The following is a 25438-nucleotide window of genomic DNA, read 5'->3' on the forward strand; positions in this document are numbered from 1 at the left end:
TAGAATATTTAGTTGAGATTTAAATAAAGACATAATTGTTGTGACAATTCTGTTCAAAATATTAATTCGAATCATAGCAAACATTTGACTGAAAATACTATTAACATTGACTATGGCATATAGCACACAAATATAATTATTTACTACTATGTTGTTGAAGGTATTCATTTATATGGCAATACCAGTTGTGTGTTATATGTATGCAGATCTGAGTTGATTTTGAAATTTTCACTGCACCTTTTTATATTAATTATACTTTTTTGTATGTAGAGGCACGGTACAGGTAGAACATTTAGCTGTTGGAATAACAACTTGGAGGACGTTAGCCTTGAACCATTGGTAATTATTAAAACACCTCATTTCTGTAGTCTAAACATAACAGCAGTGTGAATATAAGCAAAGTAGATATTTCTGCTACACAGTTTACTGGACACGTTACTATATGTGCGTAGTCCAAAGCAAGCAGAACATAACTTGTTAGTGTGATAGTGGATGTTGGCTTTCCAGAGTAAATTTTCATCTATGTGGACACCGAAAAATCTTATGATAGCTACTCTCTTAACTTGTTTATTTTGTTGAAGTTTATCTGGTAATAAATATGCAACCAGTCGCTTTTTTACAATTTATTCAACCATGAACATGTTTTCAAGCCGCTGCACAGTTATCATAAGATGGAGGTGTTACAAAAACATTATGTTGTGCACCAAGTATAGTTAGATGCTGTGCTGGTGCTGAGTCCACTGTCATGTGGTATCCATATCATATTGCTTCCTATAATGTACATTATTAAGCTATGTACACAAAGTATTTAGCTACATGTAGTTTTACACTTTATTTTGTATTCCGAGGTCCAGGTCATTTTGTGACTGTTTTCATGTAATGGATGTAATTAGTATTTAAAATATTTAAGGTTAACTTGTTCGTTTCAAACCAGTTTCATGAATATTCCCGAACTCTAGTTACAGATAATGGCAATATTTCTCTTGCATCAGTGACAACATTCATATCATCATCAACCTCAGTTATATGTGTGCCATTCATCGGACTTTCGATGTTATTTACATAAATAAAAAATAAGAGAGATCGTAGAACACTTCCCTATGGCACACCCTAACAATTTGAAAATCAGACCTGTAAGCTATACTATGGGTTTTAATGTTGGGTGAAGTGATTTCTAGTATCTGTTTTCTACTTTGGAGATAAGACTGAAACAATTTTTTTGCAACCCCTCATATACCAACAGCTTCTAATTTGTCTAGCAAGACAGCATGTTGGACAGTATCAAATGCCCTTAATAAGTCCAAATTTATTCCTATTGTATTATTGTTTCTGTCTAGTACCATTACAATTTTTTCGGTGAAATGGGTGATAGCTGATTCTGTACTCAGTCCTTCACAAAAAAGTGCTAGTTTACAAACAAGAGATTGAATTTTCGAGATTTCATGACTGCCTCTATTACTTTTGAAAATACAAATAACAAAGCTATTGGTTTATTAATCATATATATTGCCCTTTTTATACACTGGTTTTATTTTTGAAATTGTCAATCTTTGAAGGGGGACTCCTTCTGATAATAACATGTTTATGAAATATGAGAGTGGTTCTGATACGACACTAGCACAATTTATTATAACTGAACCACTTATCTCATCAGTCTGTTTTTATTATCCTGAGAGCTTCTGATTTGTGTGTGGGGCATAGCAATCTTGAGTTGACACTTTGTTCTCTTGGAACAGGGGTTTCATTATCCATAAGACAATTTTTACTGAGGTTGACTGGACTGTTTGTAAAGTACTGATTTATGTAGTTTGCCAGATCAAGATTTTGGAGTAACACACTGTTATCATCTTCTAGAAAAATGTGATTTTCACTTTTAACATTTTTGTTTATTTTTTACTACATTCTACATTGTTTTTATGTGTTTGCTGACCCTAAAATTACTTTGGCATTGTCCATTGTTTTAGTTTTTTAATCATCTGCCTACAAATGTTCTTATATGTCTTAACATAGCTTGTTAAGTGTTCATCTTTTTTGTCCTTTTCGATTTGACTGAGATGTGTTAGGGTTTGACTCGACACATTCAAAGCAGGTGATATCCAGTGGCTATTGTTCCTTGGCATGAAATTGATATTTGTAATGGATTTTTGGAATGCACATCTCAAATAGGGATTGCAAGTACTAGAAAATGTTTATATGAGTCATTAGCTGTTGTTTTTGAAAATACATTTTCCCAGGTTTCTTTTGTTATCATCTGAATAAAAGTATTTACTTTTCCACTGCAGAAGCTCCTTTTATATCCCTACTTATATTTTAATACCTCAGGTATAGAAAAATTACACGTGTGATGAGTATGTTCTGATTTGAAACACTAAAGTTTACATTTAGTGCCTCAGTGGAACCATTTTCCATATTTATGAAGATATTATCTAATAGGGAAGATGATGGCTCTGTTATTCTGCTGGGGTCTGTAAAGAGTGTTTTCATGTGAAAGCTGTTTAGGATACTTAGAAGCTGTTTCTTTTCTCCAATTTCAATTAATATATTAACATTGAAACCCACCTTGATAATAATTTCACTGCATTATTACATAAAGTGGTTAACAGTAGTTCTAGCTTCTTAAAAATGTGTTTTTATCACCCACTGTTGAACTATATATTGATATGACCATTAGTTTTATACTATCCTCCTCAGTTTTTCCCCTATGGCACATGATTCACAATGGTTTTTTTTTTCAGTATTTAGATGGTCCACTTCTGTTTTTGCTTTCAACTATAATCCTGATCTTGTACAAATGCATAGTCCACCAGTTTTACATACACTGTGGCAGTAATGAGATGATTGTTTAAATTTGCTTATATTTATACTACTTAATTCACTGCCCTTGCACCAAGTGAGGTGGCACACTGGTTAGCACACTGGACTCTCATTTGGGAGGATGGTGGTTCAGTCCTGTGTACAGCCATCCTGTTTTAGGTTCTCCGTGATTTCTCTAAATTGCTTCAGGCAAATGCCAGGGTGATCCCTTTGAAAGGGCACAGCTGTCTTCCTTCCCCATCCCTCCCTAATCCGATGAGAGCGATAACCTCACTCTTTGGTCTCTTCCACTGAATCAACCAACTGCCTTTGCACTAGTTTTCAGATAAACTGGTACATGGGACACCAGCATAATTATTTAAATCTACTTCTAGATCTAACACTCTGTTCTTGAGGCACTGTATATTTTGACATATTATCCTAAACAGTTCACAAGTATTTTCATTTTCGTCATTACCTGATAATGTGCTGCTTTTTTCCTGATGCTTGTCCTTTATCTGCAAGTTTTCAGACTGATTTATCACAATCTTTTCCTTTTCTTTGTTTGAAGCCATAAAAAAAATGCTCATTAAGTGGAGCAGATGCACCTCGCCTTTGGCATCATTTATTCTACCCAACATTACGGATGCGAGCAAAAATCCTTCAGAATCCGAACAGCATACTTACAACACAGTTCAAAGAGCGCAATACACAAAAGAAGTCGTAATCAAGAACACAATGTGATGAAGCCATTTTCTGTGTCATGTCAGGCAATTTTTAGGTTTCGCAATGTGATAAAGGGCAGTTATTTCCAAACAGTCAAAACTACAATGTAAGTTTTCATAAATAAATAATGTTATCCTCAAAAGGCGACCGCGATGTCATTTATAAAATATTACATGAGTGTGAATCCCGGCTACGAAAAGTTAACTTTGGTTTTTGATTGAGATTTGCTAGGTCACGAAAACGTTCCCAGTCACTCACTTTACCACTAGACTATGAGACTGACCATAAAGTATAAATTAAAAATATTGCCAGAAATACAAGTGTTTCGGAAAGCATGAATACGCATTTCGGCACCAAATTTTGCAGTATTCGAAGTTCACTGACATGGCACCAGGGGCGCTGCTGTCATTCTATGCTTCCATACGGAACTGTACATTCGATACTACGAGACAGTTAGTCGATAAGGACAGCTGTTTGTCGCGAGTGCGCTTTTCGATACATTGTTATCGATTGTTGCAGTTGTTTACGTTTTACAGTCGAATGTTATTGGCTTGGTTCCGACTTCCGAGCTAGAAAGTAAATAATGTGCGGGTTGTGAGGAATACAGTGCTGTTGTATGGCACGTAATACTGAGTAATCGAAGTTCTTTTTCTTTTAAAGGCTTACATACTTATTGAGCATTCACAATCGTCTTAAACAATGTTGCGCCTCTTGCAAAGAAGTGTAAGTACATTGCTTTTCTTTAATAATGCAAACACTTCACAGTTTTAGCTAATAATTTTTTGGAATTTAGACAAATTTATTTGGAGTAGACTTTTTTTATGCCTCTGTGTGCGGTTCCATCGTAGTTTATATATGCTTCTTAGTGATAATGTCTGGTGTCCACTCTAGAACGTAATGCGACAGGTGTTTATACAGGCGGTCTCGATTGACAATATGCTCGTCGTACATTTATTCTCATTAAGTTTGTCGTCTACAATCAATCCCCCCACGGACTACGCTACAAGTATGTCTGTCACTACAGCCAGTTTCACAGGCAGATGCACTGTCAGTCTAGCCAAAATAACAGTAGCAACAGTAAATCTAATCCTATAAGGAGAAATTATTTACTCCGTCCATCTATCACCCTTAGTTTGGCCTTGAAAGAAGTGAGGTATTTAGCCATAATAATGTCCGTCCACATACCCAGTATGTAAAGAATTTTAATAATAAAATTACCTTGGTCATCATGTTGCCAGTGTATTGTGATTGTAAAACTGACCTATTATGGTTCCTAGTGACATGTCACAAATATTATCCAAGGAACATTCAAATAACCAATGCCAAGCTTATTTTATTCCTTTTTATATATTTAAATGAGTAGAATTATCATTGAAGTATAGAACACTGGCAATAGGCTTTCTGGGAGTCAGGACACATTATTTATTTGATGCACCATGACTTCTAAGACTTAAGTCAATTACATCATTACAATGCTGTGTATTATTCCTTAGCTGAGACTACAAAATATGATAGTACCTTTGGGTTTTGGAACTTGAGAGTCAGAAGCAATAGTGGACTGACGTTTCAGATTCAATTTTCAGAGTACTGTTGTTATGCTTCAGTGCATATGGAATACAATAGTGAATGCAAGAACTGCCCGGTAACCACTCATTGTGAAATTTACGTGCAGAGGAAGGGAGAAGTACCAGAATTATAAAGAATGCAAATACAGAGAGAGAATATGAGGCCGTGTAGCTGCCAGTTTTCTTATTGTCATTCACTTCTGTTGTAAAACTTTATTAAAACATCTGGGCTGAAGATCAGGATTGATGTACAAAATTATTTTCTAACATTTTATCCCCATCTGTGGTAGAGTGAAATCTCTAGTTTTTTTTACCTGAAGGCACCTGATGCAAGTTGGGACAAAATACTTTTATAAGTCAGTCATGGCCTGCCATATCAGAAGTTTCAGCAGAAGTAAACAGTGACCGTGAAGCAGTCATCTGTGCATTATTCTGTTGAAGAAATTACTCTTTAGATAGTATTCCCCAGTGAAGACACTTTTATGTGAATTACTTGCAGCTGAGTAACCACAGGATGAATGATGTATGTACAAAATATTCATCAAAATTATCAGTGATTTGTTTCTTATTTAATACAGCCTTCATAGCTAAGAACTTTGTAGTTTTAGTTACTTACAATGAAAACTGCATTAAATATGGAATAAATGTAGAAGCTAGTGTACGCTGTTTCCACAACCTTTATTTTGTATTCACATGCATTGCTTTTGCCAACTCATAACAAAATTGTCAGTGACCAACTTAACCTGGACCTGAAGCTACACTATACGTGAGTCTGTCACCACAGCCATGATTTCAAAAGGGTACACTGTCAGACTCAACATTTTTTCTCCTTCTACATGCAATCTGCAGAAAAGAGTATGGAAACAATACAGGACAAAGAAATATGTCCATAAAATTCGAAAATGCTGTTTTTAGCTGGCAGCGGTTTCCTCTTGAAGTTCCCTTGCATACCACATGGAATGGTGCAAATTGTCTGAATCGTTCTTTCATCTATCCGCTACTTACTGGACAGACATATTTAAGAAATGTCATTTCTATACCCATACTGAAGTGTCTCAAGAAATTTGTCCATTACCATAAATTGAGAGGAGGTAGAAATTGAAAGAAAAATCCAGTCTATTGCAACCTTATACATGAGTGCAGGCTTTCTCGGTGAATTTCATATATGAAGTCTTCACGGGTTGTCAGCCGAGTAGCATCGTCGTCTCGTAGTAACGTTTTGATGGAATGTGTCTCCATCACTTTCAGGCGAAGATGATGGAGACGCATTCCGTCAAAACGTTACTACGAGACGACGATGCTACACAACTGACAACCCATGAAGACTTCATATATTGCAACCTTAATTGCAGAGAGTTAAAAACAAACTGATAAGAGTAGCTAGTTACTAATGAGTAAATTAAAACTGTAGGTGCAGGCTGCATGTGCTCCAAAAAATAAGCATCTAACAAACAATCGGTAAAAGAAAGAAAAAAATTAATAAAATCATGTTATGTAAACATACAAGAAATTGAATATTTTTATTTTGAAATTCCTGCCACTTTCTCCACTCAATCCTTTCTTTTTCTTAGTCTATAACGTGCAGTCCAGAAATACTTGATTTTTTTCCGAAAGTGGCCCAAGCAAACTAATAGGTTGAACACCACTGTTTTAAACCCTCATATTCAAGTTGTGTTGGTTTAGCTTTGATCTACAGCATTCTTAAGTCTATAATATTTTATTTGACATAGCCAACCTTTACATATGTATGACGAGAAGAGACCCAATGATTTTGGGTAGTTTGTTCTTGCACAAATCATTGTGTTGGAACATGAACAGGTAAAGGATCTTCTTCAGATTGATGCTTCTAAATATTGTGCTTATAATAAACATAAATTTTCATTATGTGACATGGAACTTGAAATCTCTTGTTAGAGTGCAAGGGATAAAAATCACTGCAGTAATATATTTTTTGGGCAAGAGTGACAATATCATATGTGCCACATAAAAAGAGTGTGATCAGTCAGAATTATTCATATCACTTTTGGGAGTTTTATTACAGTCTAGTGGGACCAGACAAGCAAACTATTCAACATTTTTGTTGAACATACATGCTTAGTAAATAGAAAAATAACTGCAATCTCTCACTGCAGCATTCAGCATGACTATTTTTCTTTTAGTTATAAACTGTGTTCATCTTCCTTATTCCAAACCAGGAACATAATATATAGCTAAAATTGTAGTAATAAAACAATGCAAACTCAAAGCTGGGATGTCAACAATACAAAGGAAAAGATAGATTGCTACTTACTGTAAAGATGACACATTAAGATTCGAACAGGCACAATGAAAAGACATATACACTACAGCCTTCATCCAGCCTTTGTTAGATAAGGAAAAACAAACATACACATTCACACAAGCAAGCACGCACGTCTGACGCACATATGAACGCCATCTCACACTACAGCTCGGGAACTGCCAGTCCTGTATGTGTGAGGTGTGCTTGCTTGTGTGAATTGATGTGTGTGTGTGTGTGTGTGTGTGTGTGTGTGTGTGTGTGTGTGTGTGTGTGTGTGAGAGAGAGAGAGAGAGAGAGTGTTTCCTTTTCTGATGAAGGCTGTGGCTGAAAGCTATTGTGTAAGTGTCTTTTCATTGTGCCTGTCTGCAGCTTAATGTCATCTTTACGGTTAGTGGCAATCTATTTCTTACTTATATTATTGTAATAATAAAATAATTCTATGTTGTATGACTGGGTCTAAGTGTCCAGTGGCCACAATATTTTGGCCAACAACCATGTTGCCATCATCAAGTGCAAGTTCCAATGCCTTATTAAGGCTACAGTCACAATTTATCAGCTGGTCACCTTTTTCTATCTTGGTGGATTCCACAGTGATACAGTTGTGTTATTTTGCCATCTGTGTGAGAATCTTAGTGCTGCTGTAACTCATTTCATGTAGAAAGTGCTGTGCAACTGTGAACTTGTTGGGCACAGTAGTCCGGTATGCCATTGATATTAACTGTAGCCATCTCTGATGGTATGTATGCCATGCTTTGTTGACAGGATATTTAGTAAGCATTAGATTTCCATATTATGAGGCTGCCCATGACTCTACAAGTAGGTCTCGTGTTTTGACGCTGGGTGGAAAAAGTCTGTCTTGGAGCAATTGCAGCAGCTACAGCCTTCTTCAACTTTACATTTATGCCAGTTGTACTGTTAATGGATGGCTCACTGAATCTGCCATCCTGTGAAGCCATTCTTATGGAAAACTGTCCTCAGGAGAGACTCTCCATATCTGAGAGGTTCTGGGCCCTGTATTCCCTTGGTTTGAGGCCTCTGTTCCTCAGCACTGTGTGGTCCTAGCTGTCTGTGTGTAAGAACAAGTTGGTGCACATCTTCTACGACATACGGTGTGCCCAAATGTATCGTCAATTCTCCTCTTCATCAAGACATACAGAAAGGGAAGCACTCCGTCCACTTAGATTTCCATGCCAAAGTTGATGTTCCGATATTTAGAGTTGTGGTGTCTAAGGAATTCATCCAGCTTGCCTCTTCCATGTGGCCACAATACAAAATTGTAGTCAACGTAATGAAAGAAACAAATCGGTTTCCATTGACCTGTTTCAGGGCATCCTCCTTGAAGTGTTCCATGTTCCAAGTGCCAGCAGTGCTGAGCTAATAAGCCCCATCGAAAAGAAAGTACGGCAGAGTATGACTTGCATGCATGCAGGCCTCAAAGTTACATATCTGTGCAATAAGCTTCAAGGATTTATGTAACTGAACTCTGGTAAAAAGAGACATGACATCAGAACTAACAAGAATGGTGGGATTCTTTAGCCTCTGACTGTTGAAATGTTCCACAACATCCACAGATTTGTGAATATGTGGACATTTACCAGTATAATGACTAAGCTTGTTCTTCAGGAATCAGGTGGTTAGTATTAAAGTGTAGCTACTCACAAAGGTCCATTGTGGCCTCTTCTTATGACAGTGAAACTTGGTAGGTCTGCTAACGCATTAATGCAGAACTGATTTATACGGGGGAAAAAATAGTTCCCGTTTTGACCACCAGGTGCAAATCTGGTGCTGTACTGTGTTTGTATGACAGTACAACATACACGCTGTCATTTGACAAGCCATGACACAAGTGAACAGTATGGCTGTCGAGAAGAACTATCATGTGCTGTTAGTGAAACTGCTATTCGCGAACAGCAGCAATTACAGTGCTGCATAGAGTATCACTGTCTGAAAGGTCCAAGGAGAGGCTCAGTGTCATTAAGTGGTTTATACAAGATGATGATGAGATTTGGAAATACGGGTGACTTTGGTGTGGCACCTGGAAGAGGAAGCGTCCTATCCTAATGGAAGTTATTGATGTGGTTACTGTTGCTTTAACTGATCATGCGACATATGCCTGCGGATAGTGCAGTTCCATGAGAATTAACATCCCAAGGTCAACATTACAGAAAGTTTTGCAGTCTGTTCTACACAGGTACCCAAACAAGATCCAGATGGTGCAGCAACTAAAACATCACGATACGCAGCAATGTTCTGAATTTGCTCTTTGGTTTCTGGCACAGACTGAAGTTGATGGCATGTGGACGGGCATTATTCTGTGGAGAGATGAAGCACATTTTACATTACAGGGTGCAGTGAATACACAAATTCAGGGTACCATTAAACCATCTGTTGTGCACAAAGAGCTATTGCATTCGCTTTATGTTACTGTGTTGTATGGATACATAATCATCTTTTATTCCCATCACAAGTGCTTTTTATTCTTGGTTGGTTGTTCTTTGAAGAGAGCACACCCAGAGGGTCTGTCAGCTGTACCGCAGCATCGGTACATTATCAAAATCACCGTGTATAGGATGTGATTCCTGCTTTGGAAGAACACAACTGTGTGGAAACATCTTTCCTCAGGCAAGATGTGACAACACTTCCATGTCGTTTGCTCAGTGAAAGATTTGCTTAATGCAACCTTCCACAAACATGTTATCTCCAGAGGTTTCCCAGATGAGTGGCCTGCAAGATCACATGATCTTGACTGGGGGGTATCTAAAAGAACACGTTCACCAGGGATATGTTCAGTCTCTACCTGATCTGAAGGCCAGAATTACTCAGATTCCACTAGAACTGAGAGCAACTGCTGATCACATTGTTTTATGGATGCATCATCTCATCAACTTCTCTGGTGCTCATATTGAACAAATTGTGTAAGTGGCAATTAATAATAAAATAAACATTATGTCTTTCTCACGTGTTTGACGTTTTTGCCCATATTCTGTTCTTAGTCCATTAAATACGGAAACATTTCAATATGCCTTTCTTCTTTCACAGCACCAGATTTGCATCTGGTGGCCAAAATTGGAACTAATTTTTTTCCATCTAAATTGGTTCTGCATTAACACAGTAGTATATCTACCAAGTTTTGCTGGCATATGATAATTACAGCCCACAGTAGATCTCTGTGAGTAGCTGAATTTTACATTATAACAATCTTATAATTTCTGTTAATGAGTAAGTCTGATGCTGCTAACATCTGGGTGCAGTTTGTAGGTGCTTCCATTGTTGCTTTAGCTAATAGACTGATCTTAGTAGAAACCTGCAGACAATATTTTGTTTGCTCCTAGACTAAAATATAAAGAATTGCCTGTACCTCATTCTGTGAAACAGTAGTGACCATATTTTTCATGTTTGCATCCACTCAACCTCAGTAGCTGCATGATAAACACAAGCCAAAAAAAAGGGGGGGGGGGGGACAACACGGATATACAGGGTGATTCAAAAAGAATACCACAACTTTAAAAATGTGTATTTAATGAAAGAAACATAATATAACCTTCTGTTATACATCATTACAAAGAGTATTTAAAAAGGTTTTTTTTCACTCAAAAACAAGTTCAGAGATGTTCAATATGGCCCCGTCCAGACACTTGAGCAATATCAACCCGATACTCCAACTCGTTCCACACTCTCTGTAGCATATCAGGCGTAACAGTTTGGATAGCTGCTGTTATTTCTTGTTTCAAATCATCAATGGTGGCTGGGAGAGGTGGCCGAAACACCATATCCTTAACATACTCCCATAAGAAAAAATCACAGGGGGTAAGGTCAGGGCTTCTTGGAGGCCAGTGATGAAGTGCTCTGTCAGGGGCTGCCTGGCGGCCGATCCATCGCCTCGGCTAGTTGACGTTCAGGTAGTTACGGACAGATAAGTGCCAATGTGGTGGCGCTCCATCCTGCTTCTTGTTCGAGCTGAAGGAACAGCCAGTTCTGTAACATCTCCAGATACTGTAGCCCAGTTACAGTAACACCTTCGAAGAAAAAGGGGCCAAAAACTTTATTGGCTGAAATGGCACAGAAAACGTTCACCTTAGGCGAGTCACGTTCATAGTGAGTTGTTTCCCGCAGATTCTCAGTGCCCCATATACAGACATTGTGACGGTTGACTTTCCCGTTAGTGTGGAAAGTTGCTTCATCACTAAACACAATCTTTGAAACGAAAAATTCATGTTTCCATTTGAGCAAGGATAAAATCACAGAAATCGATTCTCTTAATCTTATCAGCTGCAGACAGTGCTTGAACCAATTTCAGACGATAAGGTTTCATAACTAAACTTTTTCGTAGGACTCTCCATACAGTTGATTGTGGAATTTGCAGCTCTCTGCTAGCTCTGCGAGTCAATTTTCCTGGTCTGCGAATAAATGCTTGCTGGATGCGTGCTACATTTTCATCACTCGTTCTTGGCCGTTCAGAACTTTTCCCTTTGCACAAACACCCATTCTCTGTAAACTGTTTATACCAACGTTTAATACACCACCTATCAGGAGGTTTAACACCATACTTCGTTCGAAATGCACGCTGAACAACTGTCGTCGATTCACTTCTGCCGTACTCAATAACACAAAAAAGCTTTCTGATGAGCGGTCGCCATCTTAGCATCAACTGACGCTGACGCCTAGTCAACAGCGCCTCAAGCGAACAAATGTACAACTAAATGAAACTTTATAGCTCCCTTAATTCGCTGACAGATAGTGCTTAGCTCTGCCTTTTGTCGTTGCAGAGTTTTAAATTCTTAAAGTTGTGGTATTCTTTTTGAATCACCCTGTACATAAGTTTAAAATCAGGATCAGATGTGCCTAGAAAATTCCTATGTAAAGGTAAAAAAGTGTGGCACCCTGCAGTGTCACACTTGGACTTGGCTACACTTTGAACAGTAAGAGTGCGAGAAAAAGGCTACAGCTAAGAACGCCATGGGGGGCATAAGGTGGGTTAGTGATGTCCATTGGAACCGAATTTCGTGACAATTCTACTCAATGGCACCTTGGGTGTGCCACATATGTGAGAAGGTCATCATAGCCCTCTTACCTACATTTCATCCCTTCTTTTGACACCTCTGCTATGGAAGTCAGAATCTCGCCACCGACATTGAAATTGTGTGATTTTGTTATGGCTGACCAAGGAAAACATTTCAGACACACCATCACTCAGAATCTGACCAACATGAAAAGGCCCCAGTGGATGTCATAAACAATGTCAATGAAACCACCCTTTCCCCGAGGCATTGATTCCCGCTCATTTCGTTACTGAAAACAACAGATTGCAGTACAGTAACCAAGAGGGAGGAGCTCTTGACAACCTGTGACATTGCTGACTCCCTCACGTCTTGACCCTTCTTGAAGACAATGTGGGGCTGCACCCCTATTGAATGTGGTTGCAACCCTTTGGAGTGCAATGCTCTCATGTACAGGTTGGAACCACTAGGGACCACCTAAAACCATTCAACAAAATTTGAATGTTATCTGATGCAGCAGAAGGTACTTGTGCTTTTCCAGCTATCCTGGTTTGTGCCCTCTGTGGTGAGATCACATGGGAATGCAACATTAACACTTTCAAGAGTAAAATGGCAAAGGGTCCCACTAGTGATAATAGTTTCCAAGCTTCCATGTTGAGCCACTGCTCAAACTTCTTAATTATTCAGAGATGCTGATCAAATTCGTGCTTGCATAATTTGTAGTGGAGAATCTGTTAACTCATTCCCAACTATTGTTGACTCAGCATAAGATTATCCCTGACTGCTTGAAGTGCTGTTGCCAGCTTTCAAGTCCAAAGCAAGCACCAAGGGCTGCAAGTGAAAACAGTAACCATCTATGGAGCTCTGGCAATACTGAGACATTGCCATAGACATTTACAAAATCACTTTAAGTGACTGATTGAGGTAGGTGCATGCAGCAGCCACACCCAGTCCACTGCAATTGCCAGGAGTCCTCTTACACCGATTTTTCTTTGTAGTTAAGTTATTTGTGTGTTCTGTGGATCATAATTGTCACAACTTGCTATGACATGGAATGAGTCTGTTTTACAATTATGTTACACTTTCTCCATGAAAAATATGGCAGCAAGCTGACCATTTGCATGATTTCGTAAGTTGTGTGCCCCCTCTCCTCCCTTTCCAGTGATCAACAGTATCTTTTAAATTCTTTGCACCACTGGGTAGATGATGAAAGATCTCGTTACTTTCTGTGCTACATTAATGCTGAGTTACAGATAATTTGAATCATTTCATCTTCTAGTATTGTATTTATCAATGTTACTGTTGTTTCTACACTGTGGCTTGTTGTTGCTAACAAACATCATAGAGGAGTAAATCAACGGTGAATGTGCTGTGTTAACTGTTTATAGAGTTGTCAATTACATCCTCTAGAGGTGACACCACACATTATTCTTATTACACATCACTGTGCAACACACAGTTTTTCCTCAATGACAAGTTAGCCCAGAATATGATGCTATATGTCATTAGTTTATGAAAAAAGGAAAGTCAACTTTGACATTTTCATCTCCAAACTATATTATATGTAATGCAGACGTTGTTTAACTTAGACATTTAAGAACATCTGTATCAATTTGACTTCACACTAAGGTTCTTATCAATTAAATAAATCAGAATATTCTGTTTCATATATTGATTTACACTTGTTTATTATTTTTAGAGGTGTGGCCAGAGACCCTGTGCAGTACTGAATTGCATGCTTTGTGCTTTACCTAAATTCAGTGACAGACCATTTGCAGAGAACCCATTATCAATTTTCAAGAAAATGTTATTTACATTTTCAAACAGTGGAAAATTCAGGATGGAATAATGACAATATTATGAAAAGGATAGACTGTGAGGCAAGTTATTTACATTTTCAAGTGTTGAAGTTACTTGTTTAGGCTTAATTATAATACTTGCATTACCAGCAAAGACAACTGCCGTTACCTCCGGTGCCCTGTTGTAATGGAACGAGAGAAACACGATAGGTGGTGGTGATCCTACAACTCCAATTATACAATGCCACTTGAGTGATTTCAGGAGTCATGTAGAGGAACTTATCTCCTGGTAAAAGAAGATGTCTTTGTAAATGTTTTTGAAATGTCAACTCAAAATGCTCTGTCCACAAGTGCTTTTTTGTACCTGATGAATGGTGAAAACTGTACAAGATAAGTGACATGTGTATGGCAGCCCATTTAGATGCTGAAACTAAAAATATATATATTTATTTTGATGACAAGGAAACTTTCTTTGACTTGCTGTAGTGTTGATCCATGAGTAAGGAAATTGATAACTTGCCTTTTGCAAATGGTCTGTCACAGAATTTAGATTTCTAGGTAATCCACAAAAAATTAGAATGAAATGGGATAAATACTGCAAACAAACATGTAATTCAAAACTGTATGGTGCCTGACCTTTTTTTGCAATATTGATGATGAATTGTATATTGGGAGTAGCTCTATATAGGTATTGCTTCTTTTGCAGGTCACAAGATCATTTCACCTTAATGACTGTTTGCAGAAGTTCTCGTTGGCACAGAATCAGAGAGGAAGAGTCCGGAATTACAGCATATATGAACCGGATTACTTAGATGTTAGATGAAATGCTTTGCCGTAAATAGTTATTTTCTTGTTAATAAATTTGAGAAAATTATAAGTAAAAGTGTCCTACACGTTCTTTTCTTGTGTTGATGACAAGAAATTAAAACTTTGTGAAGAGAATATTTTAACTAAGATTAAGCATCACGTGGGTGCTTTCACAATTGGCTCTGCCTTTGATCGTGTACACCTTCCGGGTTACAGGACTGGAGTAGGTGGTGGTGGGAGGGTGCATAGGACAGGTTTTACACCGGGGGCAGTTACAAGGGTAGGAGCCAGAAGGTAGGTAAGGTGGTTTGGGGATTTCATACGGATGAACCAAGAGGTTATGACGGTTAGGTGGATGGCGGAAAGACACTCTTTGCGTAGTGGGGCGGATTTCATGAAGGATGGATCTCATTTCGGGGCAGGATTTTAGGACTACTCCAGTCCTGTAACCCGGAAGGTGTACACGATCAAAGGCAGAGCCAATTGTGAAAGCACCCACGTGATTTACCAACTGACCTGCCTACACTGTGACGCTTTCTATGTGGGAATGACCAGCAACAAACTGTCCATTCGCATGAATGGACACAGGCAGACAGTGTTTGTTGGTAATGAGGATCACCCTGTGGCTAAACATGCCTTGGTGCACGGCCATCACATCTTGGCACAGTGTTACACCGTCCGGGTTACCTGGATACTTCCCACCAACACCAACCTATCCGAACTCCGGAGATGGGAACTTGCCCTTCAATATATCCTCTCTTCCCGTTATCCACCAGGCCTCAGTCTCCGCTAATTTCAAGTTGCCGCCACTCATACCTCACGTGTCATTCAACATCATCTTTGCCTCTGCACTTCCGCCTCGACTGACATCTCTGCCCAAACTCTTTGCCTTTAAAATGTCTGCTTGTGACTGTATATGTATGGATGGATGTGTGTGTGTGTGTGTGTGTTTGTGTGTGTGTGTGTGTGTGTGTGTGTGTGCGCGTGCGCGCGCGAGTATATACTTATCCTTTTTCCCCCTAAGGTAAGTCTTTCCACTCCCGGGATTGGAATGACTCCTTACCCTCTCCCTAAAAACCCACATCCTTTCATCTTTCCTTTTCCTTCCCTCTTTCCTGACGAAGCAACCACCGGTTGTGAAAGCTTGAAATTTTGTGTGTGTGTTTGTGTGTTATTTTATTGTGCCTGTCTACCGGCGCTTTCCCGCTTGGTAAGTCTGGGAATCTTTGTTTTTAATATATTTTTCCCATGTGGAAGTTTCTTTCTATTTTATTTAAACAAGTAACCTAAGTGAATTAGCCTTCACAACATTGTCAGTTGAATATTCATTTTGTTTTCCTAGGCACATGTTTGAGATAATGTTAGTTTTGAACACATCCATGGCTGTTTATTTTTCCTGCCTATTAAGAACTGCAAAACTTTGCAGATGTCACACTTATAAATAATTCATTGGGGACAGGCACAAGATGCAAAGCAGAAATTTAAACTGGTTATCCTGTATTGTTTCCTGTAGTGCAGATAAACTTCAACACTGAGTGGAAGAACTTAACCCTTTCAGACCCTCTGGCAGCAATTGTGTACGCATTGGAACTTTTATTCTGTTTTAACTGCAACAGAAGTATTTTTTTCCCCAATGGAAACCTGATGAACTCTTTTGTTAATGTTCAGTCCTTTCTTCATGTGCAAGTGCTGCCAACAGTTGGGCATCACTATAAAAACATCAGCAGTTCATTGTAGCAGTGCACAGCAGTATATGACCACCAGACTACACAGACGTGGTTGCTCCTCTGTATTTCACTGAATAATTGAATACTGTTATTGTTATTTTTCATCTCGTGTCATCTTGCTTCTTTGTGTTACCACAAAATATTTATATGGATGACACGTGTTCAAGATGTCCACCACTAACCTTGTATTCAGCCACTATCATTTACCAACATTTAAAGGGCACTGCCATTCATTACACCAAATTGAAATTTTGTTGAAGTTCCTTGCAGTTGCCCAATCACAATACTTTCCTGTACATAATATCACCTTTGTTTAACATCTTATACTGCTGCAGATCTCTCTCTCTCTCAGTTTGTGTTAAGTTCCTATGGGACCAAACTGCTGAAGTCATTGGTCCCTAGCCTTACATACTACTTAAACTAACTTACACTAAGGACAACACGCACATCCATGCCCGAGGAAGTACTCAAACCATCCAACTGGAGGAGCCGCGCAAACCGTGAGAAGGCGCCTCAGACAACACAGCGGGACCGTGTTAGATAAATAGTTTATGTCCTATCACACTTCTGTGCAGCTCAATTGAACATTTGCCATTCATTATAGCAGACTGATTCATGTGATCATAACTTGGTTAGTAGTGAACGGTGTGGTACACTGTTATACACCTTTCAGAATTCTAGAAGACCGAATCTGCCCATTCATATGCATCTGTTGTTTGCAACAGGTATGAATAAAGCAAGCCGTGTTTCACAAGACTGATTTTTCTCGAATCCACACTGAGTATCTGAGAGATGTTTGTTTTCCTCCAGGAACATCATAATGTTTATAGTATCTCCCTAGGATGTTGCAGCATACAGGTGTCTGTGATATTGCTCTGTAATTTTGTGCACCCAATCTTTTACTTTTTTTTGTAAACAGGGCTGACCAGCATTCTTTTCCTGTCACATGCGGCTATTTTCTGCGCGAGAGATTCTCGATAAATATGAGCTGGGAAAGGAGCTGATTATGTGGTGTATTCAATGTAAAATCTAACTGGAATTCTGTCAGGGCTGGTGCCTTGTTCACTTTAAATAGTCATCATTGTTTTTCAATACTGGGGGTGCTAAAGTCAATATATCTCATTTGTGAGTTCTGCAGTTTGTCGGAAATTGGGGCTCCTGTGTGTGAATACATTTTTAAATTTCCGCTTTCCCTCTGATGCCTTCAGTTTCAACACCAGATGGATACTGAATGGAAGGTTTGGACATATTCATTGGCTTGTGACCAGAAATTCACAAGATTTTCTGATAGATCTTTCCTCAGGATACGATTGTGAAAATTGCACTAGGCTTCATGTGCCCCTCCTCACGGATGTACAAGTTGTTATTAACTTCCATCTAACAGTTCCCCTGGATAGCAAGAGTAGTAGTAGTTACATCTGTTTTCCCAACATTCTCAGAGTGGTGCCATTAAAACAGTGTGGGTATTTGCAGTCTATTATTCTTCTTCTTGGAACATATTATCCAAACTGCAGTGTATATCGTCTTTCAGCTTTAACTACAACTGACATGCATTTGCCAGATCTCAACTAAATAATCAGTTGCACCCTTTAAATAAGTTGATAGTGATCCTTTATCAGTTTGACCAAACACAAGTTAACATAACTCACTTTTAAATAAGTCACTGTATCTGCACATGCACTGAGATTTTGTGTAGCTTATAGAGTACATCATTTATAATTTGTCCACAGAATCTTGTTACCTTACTTTAGAGCATAAAATTTTTTCTCTACATTGCTACCCTTAATTATCGGATAACACATATTTGCCCAACAGATGGGTGCAATAAGTTCCCTTTCAGCTGAATGTCCAAAATCTGGAACATAAACATTTTGCTGAATTTGATTGCAAATATTTAGTCCCTGACATCAGCATGCGGAGAAGGTGCACTTCCATTACACTTTTTCTATATATGATGAGTTCTACGTTGTTACAAAAATTAGGGACTTCTAGTTTCTGATTCACATAATCTTTCAGAGAGGTGATCTCTCTCTCTCTCTCTCTCTCTCTCTCTCTCTCACTCACTCACTCACTCACTCAATCACAAGGAAAGAAAGGAAATTACATGCGTGGGTTTTTCACCACAAAATCACCCTAAAAATACAATAATTACTGATGAAGTTAGCTTTTAGAATTGGTAGCAAAGTCATCAGCATGTAAACGTGTCAAGTCAAGCTTCAAATATAAAAAAAACTGCATATAAGTTAGATTTTGTACTTGTGAAAAGAAATTGTATAATGTCAAACATTAAATATTTCAGGCCTTAAAACCAAAAATTCCAGTTTATGATGCTATAAACATTCAGATAAAAGGCTATGATTATCCTGTTTTGGAACACTATCAAAAATTTATTCACAATCTCTCAGAAAATTTGAACATAGAAGTAGAAGATGGGTAAGTAATACTTCTAATGCCATGCAGATAACTGACATCTAAAACTAAATCTAAATTGAGTCTGTTTCTTCCAGGTGGGCTTTGCCAGCTCAGACACAGACAGTGCAGCGATTCAAACCCCAGAGCACTGTTGTTGATTCAGAATATAAACTATCCATTTACGAGAGAAATGTACAGGTAACAAGGTTTTACATTTCGTGAGCACATGGTGTTATAAATAACAACTTAGCTTTTACACTGTGTTATTTTACATGGTATTATGCGTGTAAGTTATGAAATGCAATCAAAATACATATTGTCAATCACATAAAATTTTACTTTTGGATCTGGTGGGTTGTTGGCTGATTGGGTAGTATCAGACTGGTAATTCAAATGTTCAAGGTTCAATCTCCAGTTGGTTCTTAGATTTTTTTCCTGTTGCTCACTTTTTTCACTTTTGGCAACAATTTCTGCATGTGAAAAATGACAAGTTGAAATCGACTTTTGAGTTAATGATCACCTTACTTTATAACACTTATGAATACTATCAGATTACAAAGAAGCAGAATGGCCGGTTAGTACTTACCTTGCAGGCAAAATTCTGAGTACTGTCAATGGCAATTAGTACAGACAGCACATTCGTACTTTCTTGCACTAGTACTTAGCAGTTTCTTCTTAGTACCCTGAACCTCAGTGGTGTGCAGGCGTACGATCCAAAAGCTATGAATTACTAATCTTACTGTGTGTCCATACATATAGTGCATGTTGGATGTATAGGTGGGTGGTTACTTGCTTGTCCTCATTTTATTGGCTTTTGGTTTACACAAATATTTTCTCAGGCATAACCTTTACAAGACATTTGCACAAAGCACAGAATGAGAGTTCAATTGCCGCTTTTATGCAAAATTAGGTGAAAGAGTGCTTATGGAGAGGATGACATTTTGTTGTCAGATTATTTGATTGACTAAATTGTTAACACTTTGGAAGTGTTTTTTTTAGTGGTGTGAACTGAAAATAAAAAGTTAAGAGAGAGTTTAACATGCTTCATTCCCTCTGCAACACTGTTAGTGCCTGGTGGATGTTATACTGCAAATGTCAAAACTATCGTGGGCAGCTAAGTGATGTATGGAAAGAGGCCCAAGATAGGTTCCTGCAATTTTTAAGTTTCTTGTGCAAATTACTGCCACCGTGTCAGTAGTCAGTCCATTACACAGTTAAATGCCGCTGTAAACTATGTTTTGAGAATGAGTAGTCAAGATTGAAAGGCAAGAATGGCTCACCTGGGCAAAATTTAATCAGTACTTTGACAGACAATAAACCACATCTAAGGGGAAGGGAAAGAGCAACATTAGTGGTGAAAATAAAAGAAGTCTCCAGAAAACAACTAAAATGAAAAAAAACAACAAATAATCCACAGAAACAACAAACTAACACATACTAGAACAGGCTCATCCAAGAATTGGGAGCAGCAGCTGTGCCCGAATGCCCCATGGGCGCAAGGCAGTGTGGTTCAGCGTCCGTACGTGACCCTGTGTTGCTAATGTTGGCATAGGAGCGAGAGAGTTAGTGGTGGAGTGAGTGAGACTGCACAGCACTGCTCTGCCTGAGACTGTCCTGCGGTCAGATCCAATGTAAACAAAATAACATAGGAAGCGCAGCTCCGTAAAAGTGGTCAATGAGCGGTAAAACAAGGAAACCATTTACTGTTTAGGTAACAATTAGCGTTTGTGTGGAAGAATTACTACACAAAGCTTTAGAAAACAATATCCAAAACAACTTAGTAGTTGATTCTATTTGTATTGTATATGAACACTCATCATATGTCCAGTATGCATTTTCTGAAAGATATATCAATTTCTTAAATGAACTAGTTTTAGAAATAGTTTTACGTAAGGGATATAGAGTTTCATTCTTCCTATTTGTACATATCCCTTTTCAAAGTTTAGACATCAGATCCTTAGTTTGCTGTTTTGTAGGCAATAATTTTAATTGATAAAGTTTGAAAACCTATTAAAAATAGTATTAAGGTTGTAAAGACCTTTAATCCCTACAGTCAATATTCCAAAAGACTGCTAACCTCAAAGAATTAGTCAAATTATTATCGCTAGGGCAATCAAATATATCTTAGGTCAGGCATTTGTAACTTTCGCGTAAACTTTGCCCATCTATTTCCTGCTTCTACCACGGCCATAAAGAAAAGAAAAGCCCTTGCAATTAATTTTGCACAATCCTGGTTTTAAAATTTTTTATAATTTTAGCAATTAATTGTTTCATTCATTGAAAACCAAATAAAAAAACGAACAACGAAGATTAGTTTTAGCTGTGTTTTTCCCCAGTTCCTCTGAAAATCGGTCATAGACGCTAACAAGGAAAGCGAAATGTGGTTGCAAAACAATTTTTTTTCTATTGTAATATTTGCATTTTACTTAATTATAAACATAGCTTAAACTACAACATGTGTCTTCCCATGCATCAAAACACAAATACATAAAAACAAAGAATGACACTTTGCTGCCCAAGAGAGCATTTGTGACATTTTTTCAGAAAGTGGAAAAAAGTAACCCAATTTAAACTTTTTCTTTTTTTAAAAGTAACAAATCTTTGCCATTGTTTACAGTGTACTATATTTCCAACGACTGCAGTGTACTATATTTCCAACGACTGCACTACTTTTACAGATAGTCGATGTACCTTCTACTACACTGGCAGTTCTTCTTAATATCCTGAGAGCTACATTACCAGAGGGAGTCAATCTCAGTGTTCATGAGCATTCGCCAGAACATGAAGAAATTCGTTATGTACCAGATCAAGAATTACTTGAGTTGAAAAGCCAATTAGAAGCTCTTGGGGGACCAAGAAAGAAATAATAACAGAATGAGGTATTCACTTTTAATGTATGTACAAAATTTATAAAGTTGTAAAAAATATAAGTTTTTTGTAAAAATATACATTTTAAAAAAATTACTTTTTCTCTTTTAGATACATTAAGTAATCCAAACTGAAACACAACACTTTCAGAACTACATGTTCTCTTTTCAGTTTAAGGAATATGCTGTTTCTGCCATTAGTGTCATTCACACTACCTCAATCATTCCAATTATGAGCCATCTATACAAGTATCATAGACTTAAACAGAATTATGCTCTGTTACCACAGACTGAACTGATCTTTTTTTTTGTTTCTGGAAGCTTTTGCACAATGATCAGGTACAGTGGACTGCCACATCCTTTAACCCTTTCACTCCTGTGAACTACAGAAGTCAAGAGTCACTCAGCTGGTGGACTGCTGTAGCATCATATTTCTCCACTTCACTATGCTCAACTTGTGTGAAGTTTGACCAATGCACCATCTAGTGGCTTTGTTCAAAGTCCTTAGTTAACAATAGAGTAACTGTGTGGCAGTTTCAAAACATTGGTTTCGCTTGAGTTGGACTGCTCATTTCCCACCTTATTTTTAATCTGAAGTGACGTTAGTTTCTACTAGAAGTAATATAGCAGATAAGCGATATACTGGGTAGTGACTTTGAAGATGAAAGCGAATCATCGTCAAAATCTAACGATGAACATGAAACACCAATTATAGGCCTTCTACATCCGGTACACATGCTACCCCAGCTGTTCCATTGACATCACCAGACTTGGATTTGTGCATGGAAGATGAAACTACAAACAATGAGATAGATGAAGAGGCATCAGAATTGCTGAACAAGACAAAAATGACAACTTGAATCTGAAGAAACACGCGCGTTCGACGCAGCTACTTCTGGACTGAAAGGTATCATAAACAATGACAGTAGCTCAGTTTCTTTCAGTTGTTCTTTAACATGGATATCACAAAACATTTTGTGCAAGGAAACTAACAGATACTTTTCTCAAATGGTGGCTGCTGGTCGTGTTCCAGAAAGGATCCAAGGAGTATGGAGTGCAGTTTTTACATTTCGCCAATAATGGAAAGCCTCACGACAATAACTATTTGAACAAGCTATGGCCAGTAACTTACCACTTTAGAAAACAATATAAGGAAAATTTTTATCTTTATGGAAAGTTATGCATAGACGAAAGTTTCCTATTATTTAAAGGCAGGCTAAAAGTCAAGCAGTAATACCTGCTAAACGTAGCCATTTTGGGATAAACATATTTGTTATCTGCGCGATGTTCACAAAAATTATATTTTAGATTTTATTGTCTACTGTGGCTGACACACAGGTATTGAAAACTATGACCTTGGTACCTCAGGAAATGTTGTAGCTACATTGGTAGAGCCATATTTACAGAAGGGACACACCCTGTACTGTGACAATTGGTATACGAGTCCTGCCCTGTTCTGGTGGTTGTCTGACCGGGCAACTAATGCTTGTGGTACAGTCAGGCAGACAAGAAAAGGTATGTCTAATATTCCTGAGAAACTAAAGGATGGAGGGCTTACTTTCCATTCTGCATCGGAATTTCTGTTGGCACTAAAATGGCGTGACAAAAAAGATGTATGTATGCCTTCGACAGTCCACTCTGCAGAAATGTTCGAAACATTGAAGATGGATCGTCCAACACGCTAGAAGCAATTGAAACATTCAGTAGTATTAGACTACATTAAATCAATGGGATCTGAGAATAAAAGTGGCACAGTACTAAAGACCTTAGAAAGCATAAGAAAATCCACTAAATGATATCACAAACTGTTTATTCACATCGTGCACATGTCCATTTTCAATGCTTACTTCTTATATAAGAAACTTGTAACGAACATTAGCTATGCCAACTTTCAAATGGTAGTCATACAGGGAATCCTGGAAAAATATAAAGTAGAAAAAAGAAGAACCAGCAGAGGAAAACTATCAGCATGTCCCTTGAGACTGGGAGCAGGGCCTCACCTACCTGACGATTGGAGCAGCTACAGAACTTGCTTGTCTGCAGAGTGCACAAGAAGCGGAAGCAGACTGAAATGTGTTGTAAGGAATGCAATACGACACTATGCGCCTTTCCCTGCTGTATGATTTACCATACACAAAAGACTCTTGAAATGTAACGCAGTGCAATGATATTCTCATAATGTAATCCTACTGGAATGTAATGCAAACCAATTATAAATAAATATTATTGAAGTAGTGAAAACAAAAACACTATTCAATTTATGTTTCAAATAATAAAGCACCCACCCCACCAGAGCTGAATCAAAACACAGATCTTATAGAACGTAAGAAAAAATTATGCCATTTATCTGAAAACTCCAAGAAAACTGTTTTTATTCAAAATGAATATCAAAAACGTGTGATTTGAATAAATATTTTCCCAAACAAATATCTAGTATACAGTCCAATAACTGCAATAACACTATGAGTATGAAAGCACGGCAGAGTAAAGGCGGGGAGCGCGAAAAATGCGCTGTGCAGTGGGCCAGGGCCGGGCGGGACTGGTGCTCGTCCACAGTGAATGAGCAACACGAAAGGGTTAATAGCTTCTGTCCAAGTATAAATATTAAATTTAGACAGCATTTTTTAATGCTTTCAGTTAAAAACAGTAGGAAAGAGAAGCAATATTTGCTCCATACAGTAGGGATAAAATGAGGGAAGTATTTTCAACGAGTATAACGATTAATCAAAGTGCACTACAGACATATTTTCTTTAAAGTACTCCAAACTCTGCAGTTCAGATAGAAATTATCCACAGTTGACACGAGTTATTTTCAGTAGATATGTGGAGGTTAAAATTGGACCTCTGGGATTCACATCAATAAATGTTGGCATTGGTAAGTACCAGAGTTATAACATCTCACAACAGATATGCATCAGTAATATGCAAAAACAAATAACTTGTTCATCCCTGGGCTGTAAGGCTCCTACATTAGATCTATCAGTCCATTTGTAAAGGTATACTCCGCACAGAATAAACACAGTACTTGTCAGGTGTATACTAGATGTACATTTAGTGAATTAATACCACAACAAGAGAAGTGAGTGGTTATCCACAGTACCTAGAGCATTGATAATATCACCAAGAACAGCATATTCACATTATTTGGAAAATGCAGTGAGAAGGGATAAATAAAAATCATTTCTATAAATATATTGTGCAAAATACTGAATAAATGAAACATTTACTTTGGCACACAGATGAGTAAGGCACATCATAAAGCCACTTGGCTACAACTGCACACTGGTAAGGCACTTGAACTGTTGGCCTGAAAATCCAAACAAGAGGGGTTTTTTTTTTTCTTATACAACACCAAAATGGACAACTTTTATGGTGCCATTTCCATTGTCCTCTTCCTCAGATATATCTGTAAAACAATTTAAAATGTGTATAAAATTTTAAACCACATAAAATATAGTGTTAAT

At 37.9% G+C, this 25438-nt stretch overlaps 2 protein-coding genes across 4 annotated transcripts in view; one reads left to right on the top strand and one right to left on the bottom strand.

The window, feature by feature from the left end:
• The first annotated feature begins 4018 nt into the window (after positions 1-4018).
• On the top strand, positions 4019-22071 carry LOC126278082 (39S ribosomal protein L48, mitochondrial). Of its 3 annotated transcripts, XM_049977921.1 has the most exons (6): positions 4019-4095; positions 4180-4242; positions 14868-14975; positions 18995-19128; positions 19203-19305; positions 21786-22071. In XM_049977921.1, the coding sequence occupies exons 2-6, from the start codon at positions 4219-4221 to the stop codon at positions 21972-21974; spliced, it is 558 nt and encodes a 185-aa protein (XP_049833878.1). In that variant the 5' UTR covers positions 4019-4095; positions 4180-4218; the 3' UTR covers positions 21975-22071. The 3 variants fall into 3 exon arrangements, with proteins under 3 accessions (XP_049833878.1, XP_049833877.1, XP_049833879.1); XM_049977920.1 differs by having other exon boundaries at positions 4022-4242; XM_049977922.1 differs by lacking the exons at positions 4019-4095; positions 4180-4242 and having other exon boundaries at positions 14923-14995.
• The window catches only part of LOC126278081 (WD repeat-containing and planar cell polarity effector protein fritz), a 61592-nt gene continuing 58133 nt past the window's right edge, over positions 21980-25438 (bottom strand). Inside the window, exon 13 of the mRNA XM_049977919.1 lies at positions 21980-25380. Coding sequence (XP_049833876.1) covers positions 25316-25380 — 65 coding nt within the window. The 3' untranslated portion in view covers positions 21980-25315. The remainder of the gene's footprint in view (positions 25381-25438) is intronic.

This window comes from Schistocerca gregaria, chromosome 6 (assembly GCF_023897955.1).
Source record: "Schistocerca gregaria isolate iqSchGreg1 chromosome 6, iqSchGreg1.2, whole genome shotgun sequence".
Taxonomy (NCBI): Eukaryota; Metazoa; Arthropoda; class Insecta; order Orthoptera; family Acrididae; genus Schistocerca; species Schistocerca gregaria.

What these genes read in the sequence shown, in the direction of transcription:
- LOC126278082 (XM_049977921.1), top strand. Translation starts at nt 4,219, where the DNA reads ATGTTGCGCCTCTTGCAAAGAAGT. An exon ending in TGCGCCTCTTGCAAAGAAGT is followed by an intron (nt 4,243 to 14,867) that starts GTAAGTACATTG and finishes CTTCTTTTGCAG; the next exon opens with GTCACAAGATCATTTCACCT. An exon ending in TTTACGAGAGAAATGTACAG is followed by an intron (nt 19,306 to 21,785) that starts GTAACAAGGTTT and finishes CTACTTTTACAG; the next exon opens with ATAGTCGATGTACCTTCTAC.